This window comes from Mauremys reevesii, linkage group 1 (assembly GCF_016161935.1).
Source record: "Mauremys reevesii isolate NIE-2019 linkage group 1, ASM1616193v1, whole genome shotgun sequence".
Classification (NCBI taxonomy): domain Eukaryota; kingdom Metazoa; phylum Chordata; order Testudines; family Geoemydidae; genus Mauremys; species Mauremys reevesii.
Genome location: NC_052623.1, coordinates 2,417,912 through 2,426,132, shown reverse-complemented (window position 1 = coordinate 2,426,132; position 8,221 = coordinate 2,417,912). Strand labels below are relative to the sequence as shown.

The window sequence follows — 8,221 nt, the reverse complement described above, 5'->3', positions numbered from 1 at the left end:
AAGCAGCTATCAAATCCCCCCTCATTCTTCTCTTCTGCAGGCTAAACAATCTCAGTTCCCTCAGCCTCTCCTCATAAGTCATGTGCTCCAGCCCCCTAATCATTTTTGTTGCCCTCCACTGGACTCTCTCCAATTTATCCACATCCTACTTGTAGTGTGGGGCCCAAAACTGGACACAGTACTCCAAATGAGGCCTCACCAGTGCTGAGTAGAGGGGAATGATCACATCCCTCGATCTGCTGGAAATGCCCCTACTTATACAAGCCAAATGCCATTAGCCTTCTTGGCAACAAGGGCACACTGTTGACTCATATTCAGCTTTTCATCCACCGTAACCCCTAGGTCCTTTTCTGCAGAACTGCTGCCCAGCCATTTGGTCCCTAGTCTGTAGCAGTGCATGGGATTCTTCCGTCCTAAGTGCAGGACTCTGCACTTGTCCTTGTTGAACCTCATCATATTTCTTTTGGCCCAATCCTCTAATTTGTCTAGGTCCCTCTGTATCCTATCCCTACCCTCCAGCGTATCAACCACTCCTCCCAGTTTAGTGTCATCTGCAAACTTGCTAAGGGTGCAGTCCACACCATCCTCCAGATCGGTAATGAAGATATTGAACAAAACTGGACCCAGCACCGACCCTTGGGGCATTCCACTTGATACCGGCTGCCAACTAGACATAAAACCATTGATCACTACCCGTTGAGCCCGACCATCTAGCCAGTTTTCTATCCACCTTACCATTCATTCATCCAGCCAAGACTTCTTTAACTTGCTGGCAAGAATACTGTGGGAGACTGTATCAAAAGCTTTGCTAAAGTCCAGAAATAGCACATCCACTGCTTTCCCCTCATCCACAGAGCCGGTTATCTCATCATAGAAGGCAATTAGGTTAGTCAGGCATGACTTGCCCTTGGTGAATCCATGCTGACTGTTCCTGATCACTTTCCCCTCCTTTAAGTGGTTCAGGATTGATTCCTTGAGGACCTGTTCCATGATTTTTCCAGGGACTGAGGTGAGACTGACTGGCCTGTAGTTCCCTGGATCTTCTTTCTTCCCTTTTTTAAAGATGGGCACTACATTAGCTTTTTTCCAGTCATCCGGGACCTCCCCCGATCGCCATGATTTTTCAAAGATAATGGCCAATGGCTCTGCAATCTCATCGGCCAACTCCTTTAGCACCCTCGGATGCAGTGCATCCGGCCCCATGGACTTGTCGTCGTCCAGCTTTTCTAAATAGTCCCGAACTACTTCTTTCTCCAAAGAGAGCTGGTCACCTCCTCCCCATACCGTGCTGCAGAGTGCAGCTGTCTGGGAGCTGACCTTGTCTGTGAAGACAGAGGCAAAAAAAGCATTGATTACACTAGCTTTCTCCACATCCTCCGTCACTAGGTTCCCTCCCTCATTCAGCAAGGGACCCACACTTTCCTTGACTTTCTTCTTGTTGCTAACATAGCTAAAGAAACCCTGCTTGTTACTCCTAACATCTCCGGCTAGCTGCAACTCCAAGTGTGATTTGGCCTTCCTAATTTCACTCCTGCATGCCTGAGCAATACTTTTATACTCCTCCCTGGTTATTTGTCCAATCTTCCACTTCTTGTAAGCTGTTTTTTTGTGTTTAAGACTAGCAAGGATTTCACTGTTAAGCCAAGCTGGTCGCCTGCCATATTTACTTTTCTTCCTACACATCGGGATGGTTTGTTCCTGCAACCTCAATAAGGATTCTTTAAAATACAGCCAGCTTTCCTCGACTCCTTTCCCCGTCATGTTATTCTCCCAGGGGACCTTGCCCATCAGTTCCCTGAGGGAGTCGAAGTCTGCTTTTCTGAAGTCCAGGGTCTCTTTTCTACTGCTTTCCTTTCTTCCTTGTGTCAGGATCCTAAACTCGACCATCTCATGGTCACTGCCTCCCAGGTTCCCATCCACTATTGCTTCCTCTACTATTTCTTCTCTGTTTGTGAGCATCAGGTCAAGAAGAGCTTTTCCCCTAGTTGGTTCCTCCAGCACTTGCACCAGGAAATTGTCCCCTACACTTTCCAGAAACTTCCTGATAGCATGATACCATGATAGCGCATGACTTATGAGGAGAGGCTGAGGGAACTGAGATTGTTTAGCCTGCAGAAGAGAAGAATGAGGGGGGATTTGATAGCTGCTTTCAACTACCTGAAAGGGGGTTCCAAAGGGGATGGATCTAGACTGTTCTCAGTGGTAGAAGATGACAGAACAAGGAGTAATGGTCTCAAGTTGCAGAGGGGGAGGTTTAGTTTGGACATTAGGAAAAACTTTTTCACTAGTAGGGTGGTGAAGCACTGGAATGTGTTACCTAGGGAGGTGGTGTCATCTCCTTCCTTAGAGGTTTTTAAGGTCAGGCTTGACAAAGCCCTGGCTGGGATGATTTAGTTGGGTTTGGTCCTGCTTTGAGTAGGGGGGTTGGAATAGATGACCTCCTGAGGTCCCTTCCAACCCTGAGATTCTATGATTCTATGATTCTGTGCACTGCTGTATTGCTCTCCCAGCAGATATCGGGGTGATTAAAGTCACCCATGAGAACCAGGGCCTGTGATCTAGCAACTTCTGTTAGTTGCTGGAAGAAAGCCTCGTCCACCTCATCCCCCTGGTCTGGTGGTCTGTAGCAGACTCCCACCATGACATTACCCTTGTTGTTCATACTTCTAAATTTAATCCAGAGACTCTCAGGTTTTTCTGCAGTTTCATACTGGAGCAGTCATATGCAACTCCCCCACCTTTTCTGCCCTGCCTATCCTTCCTGAACAGTTTATATCCATCCATGACAGTACTCCAATCATGTGAGTTATCCCACCAAGTCTCTGTTATTCCAATTACATCATAATTCCTTGACTGTGCCAGGACTTCTAGTTCTCCCTGCTTGTTCCCCAGGCTTCTTGCATTTGTGTATAAGCATGGAAGATAACTCACTGATCGTCCTGCTGTCCCAGTATGGGGCAGGAGCCCTCCCCTCTTCCACTCACCTACTTGTGCTTTCTCCCGATATCCCACTTCCCCACTTACCTTGGGGCTTTGGTCTCCTTCCCCCGGTGAACCTAGTTTAAAGCCCTCCTCACTAGGATAGCCAGCCTGCTTGCAAAGATGCTCTTCCCTCTCTTCGTGAGGTGGAGCCCGTCTCTGCCTAGCAATCCTTCTTCTTGGAAGACCATCCCATGGTCAAAGAATCCAAACCCTTCTCTCTGACACCATCTGCGTAGCCATTCGTTGATTTCCACGATTCGACGGTCTCTACCCTGGCCTTTTCCTGCCACAGGGAGGATAGATGAGAACACCACTTGCACCTCAAACTCCTTTATCCTTCTTCCCAGAGCCACGTAGCCTTCAACTACCTGAAGGGGGGTTCCAAAGAGGATGGAGCTCGGCTGTTTTCAGTGGTGGCAGGTGAGAGAAAGGGAGTAATGGTCTCAAGTTGTAGTGGGGGAGGTTTAGGTTGGATATTGGGAAGCACTATTTCACTATGGTGGTGGTGAAGCAGTCTGAGATTTGGTTTCTGTTTCCGAGTGCCATTTAAGAATGCCAGGTACCCAGTTTTCAACCGGAAAGTCCAGTCGAAAAGAGGATTTGGCCATGTCCAGTTTCTGCAGGGTGGAGGGACATCTTGAGTCATTAGCCCATGGCATCCCCTGCTCAGCTGGAGCTGCCTCCTACATGCAGGTAGACTTCTTATGCTGCCGCAGCTCCCTTGTGAGCCCCAGGGCAGAGGGAATCCAGCTGGACATGGGCACCATTTAGGGAGGTCAGGGGGCCTCTAGCAACCCCTGAGTTTTGTACCTGAGATCTGCTCGTGGTGCATGCCCTCGCCCCACATGTGATGAGTTCTCTTTGTTTATAAACAGAGGCAGGGTGATTAACATAAGAAAAGGCTTGTCTTTAAATTAAATTACGGATCATTAGATGATCCTGAAAGCATTGCCATGCATTCCAGTTAAAGGATAGGAAACAAAGGTTAGGAATAAATGGTGAGAATGGAAAGAGGTAAACAGTGGTGTCCCCCAGGATTGTGTCCTGGGACCAGTGCTGTTCAGCATATTAATAAATGATCTGGAAAAAGCAGTAAACAGTGAGGTGGCAAAATTTGCAGATCATACAAAATTAATAAATATATTTAAGTCCAAAGCAGACTGATACAAAGGGATCTCACAAGACTAGGGAACTGGGCAACAAAATGGCACATGAAATTTAGTGTTGATAAACGTAATAGGGTCTAAATTGGATGTTACACATCTAATAACATATCTTGGATGGAGTCACTGTAGATAGTTCTCTGAAAACATCAGTGCAATGTACAGTGGCAATCTAAAAAGCTAACAGAATATTTTCAATCATTAGGAAAGGGATAGATAATAAGGAAGAAAATAGCATATGGCCTCTGTAAAGCCATAGTACATCCATGTATTGAATACTGCGTGCAGATCTGGTCACCCCATTTCAAAAGAGATATACTGGATTTGGAAAAGGTTCAGAGAAGGGTCACAGAAATGATTATGGGTAGGAACACCTTCTGCATGAGAAGAAATTAAAAAGCTGGGACTTTTCAGCTTGGAAAAGTGATGGCTAAGTTGGGATATGACAGAGGTTCTATAAAATCATCACTGGTGTGGAAAAGTTGAATAAGGAAATGTTATTTACTTCTTCACATAAGACAAAAACTAGAGGTCACCCACTCAGTTCCTTCTAAGCTGTGTGGTCACGAAGCAGGCGATCAAGGGCTGAGCAGGTGGGGAGAGGTGCCCCTCCTCTGTTCCAGCCCAACCTAGCCCCTCTGAAGATGCCGTAGCCATGGAGAGGTGCCTCTCCTCCAGCCCACCCCCACAAAACTGCTACAGCGGGACAGAGGCACCGTTCCCCTGGCCCGCAGCTGGGGAGAGACACCCCTTCCCAGGATGGCCCAGCCCTGCCCCAACAGAACCGCCTCTCCCTTGGCCCAGCCCTCCCCAGCCCCGCTGGAGCTGCCGTAGCAGGGGAAAGGCATCCCTCTTCTGGCCCAGCCCAGTTTAGCTCCACCAGGTCTGTCAGGGTTGTTAGTGCAGAGTCCTGCACTTAGGACAGAAGAATCCCATGCACTGCTACAGGCTGGGGACTGACTGGCTAAGCGACAGATCAGCAGAAAAGGACCTGGGGATTACAGTGGATGAGAAGCTGGATATGAGTCAGCAGTGTGCCCTTGTTGCCAAGAAGGCTAACAATATATTGCAGTGCAAAAGTAGGATCATTGCCAGCAGATCGAGCGAAGTGATTATTCCCATCTATTCAGCACTGGTGGGGCCATATCTGGAGTATTATGTCCAGTTTTGGGTCCTCCACTACAGAAGGGATGTGGACAAATTGGAGAGAGTCCAACAAAGGGCAACAAAAACAATCAGGGGAGTGGGGCACATGACTTATGAGGAGAGGCTGAAGGAACCGGGATTGTTTAGTCTGTGGAAGAGAAGAATGAGGGAGGATTTGATAGCTGCTTTCAACTACCCGAATGGGGGTTCCAAAGAGGATGGATCTAGACTGTTCTCAGTGGTAGAAGATGACAGAACAAGGAGTAATGGTCTCAAGTTGCAGAGGGGGAGGTTTAGGTTGGATATTAGGAAACACTATTTCACTAGGAGGGTGGTGAAGCACTGGAATGGGTTCCCTAGGGAGGTGGTGGAATCTCCATTCTTAGAGGTTTTTAAGGTCAGGCTTGACAAAGCCCTGGCTGGGATGATTTAGTTGGTGTTGGTCCTGATTTTAACAGGGGGTTGGAATAGATGACCTGAGTTCTCTTTCAACTATAATCCTCTATATTTCTATGGTTCTCTGGAGGATAGGTCCATCAATGTTTATTAGCCATGATGTGCAGGGATCCAACAACATGTTCTGTGTTTCCCTAGCCTCTGTTTTCCAGAAGCGCAGAGTGGGTGACAGGGGATGAATCACTTGATGATTGCCTGTTCTGTTCATTCCCTCTGAAGCACCTGGTACTGGCCACTGATGGAAGACAGGATACTGGGCTAGATGGACCAAAGGTATTACCCAGTATGGCCATTCTGATGTTCTCTTATGGACTGCAGCTGTATCTGCCCCCTGCTGTAACCCACTAGACCCCACCCCCCTTCCAGAGCTGAGATAGAACCCAGGAGTCCTGAGGGTTCTCTTTCTCTGTAGAGTTAGTAACAATGTAAGAACATACATAAACACTTTAAAATTAATCAGTGGCTCTTAAGTGACTTGCAATAAGATGTAAGAAAATGTTAGTATTATAACTGTGTGGGTCTAATAATTATTACATTTTATTTCTTTCACATAGGAATTAGATGCAGGGCTCCTGAGATCTAGTTACCAACAATCAGAAAGATGGAAACCCAATGGGTAGGTACATAGACCAATTCCCAGGTTTGTCATGCTGAATCAGCACAGTAAGGTCAGCAAAGGATCTAATGTCTCTTTGACTGCTCAGTCAGTGATTCAGGGAAGGGGGCCCAGCACCACATTACCAGCCAGCTCTCCATGTAGCTCGGTGTGAGAGCCAGAGCATCAGGAGAAAACTTTAGGTCCCTTTATGATAAAGAGCCGGAGCAGCCTGTCCCGGATCTGTTTGGTTCTCACCCCGTAGATGATGGGGTTCAGCATGGGGGGCACCAGAAGGTACATGTTGGCCTTGAGAATGTGGAAATGCAGGGGCACATTGTGTCCAAATCGGTGCGTGAGGAAGGAGAAAAGAGCTGGGATGTAAGAGCCTAAGATGACACAGAGGTGGGAGCCACAGGTCCCAAAAGTCTTGAGCCGGGTGTCCTTTGTGGGGATGCTAAAGATGGCCCTGAGGATCTGGGTATAGGACAAGGCAATAAAAAATACATCCAGACTGGACAGAAAGAAGGCCAGAAAGAGGCCGTAGTAACTACTGACACGGATGTCAGCACAGGCCAGATTTGCTATGGCCATGTGCTCACAGTATGTGTGGGGGATGATGTTGGTTCTGCAATATGGCCACCGCCTCACTAGGAAGGGATAGGGCAGTACAAGCATGCCGCCGCGCAGCACTATGGCCAGGCCCATCTTGGCAACCACAGGGCTTGTCAGGATGGTGGAATGTCTCAGGGGATCACAGATGGCCACATAGCGATCCAAAGCCATGGCCACGAAGATCCCAGACTCCATCACTGAGACACAGTGAATTAAATACATTTGGGTGAGGCAGGCACTGAAATCAATCTCTCTGGAATTGAACCAGAAGATGCTCAGCATCTTGGGTAGGGTGGATGTAGACAGGACCAGGTCAGCGACGGCCAGCATGCAGAGGAAATAGTACATGGGCACATGGAGGCTCGACTCCATCTTTACTATTAACAGGATGGTGAAGTTCCCCAACATGGCTATGATGTATATGGTGCAGAAGGGGATGGAGATCCAGACGTGGGCTGCCTCCAGGCCAGGAATGCCCAGCAGGATGAAGGTGGAGGGGTTGGTGAAGTCGGTTGTGTTGGAATCTGACATGGAGTAGGGGAGAAGGTGTCCAACTCTGAGGCAGAAGGATGTCTCCTGCATGTACCATATGTTCCCCTGACTTCCTGTATGTGCCCAGGGTCCAGGGTGATGGTCACAGTACAAATGCCTGAACAGAGAAAGAATGTTAATATGAGACACTACATGCACTACTGGAGGTTGTTCTCATGGATGAAGCAGATTGGTCGCTCTTCAGAAACTGAAAAATGACATTTTCATTATTCAGATAAACGGGTTATGAACAACTGACCTTATGAAGGCCAATTCCATATTTAATGTTGCTCCATGCGTCAATAATTCCTACACATCTTGGACTATTTAGTTTAGAAAAGAGAGAAATAAGGGGGCATAAGATAGTGGAGAAGAAAAGAAAAGAATGGAAGTGATTACATTCAAATGGACAAACAGAGAAGAGTTCCCAACCTGATAGGAAGGAAACATGTATGGGAAAGATGGGAATGGAAATTAGGAGTTCTTTAAACCACGATTCCACAGTGAAGAAAGTGGACAACTTTGGCTAAAAACCCAGTTCAGTGGCAAACTGAAGGCAGCAATTGCAGCGGGGAGGGGACAGAGGGGCAAAATAGATAGGAAGTGTGGAAAAAGAAAAATATATAGCAAGTAATTCAAATCGTAAGTTATAAACATTCATAGGGGACTTTAAAAGACATCAGGGAAAACTCCATGCTTGGCAAGTCTAAGGATAGCAAAAAGGAGGTTATTA

The 8,221-nt window shown here is 47.3% G+C and overlaps 1 protein-coding gene across 1 annotated transcript; it reads right to left on the bottom strand.

Moving 5' to 3' along the window:
* Positions 1 to 6,528: 6,528 nt before the first annotated feature.
* On the bottom strand, positions 6,529 to 7,494 carry LOC120374390 (olfactory receptor 52E4-like). Its single transcript, XM_039493942.1, has one exon. The coding sequence runs from the start codon at positions 7,486 to 7,488 to the stop codon at positions 6,529 to 6,531; it is 960 nt and encodes a 319-aa protein (XP_039349876.1). The 5' UTR covers positions 7,489 to 7,494.
* Positions 7,495 to 8,221: the final 727 nt, after the last annotated feature.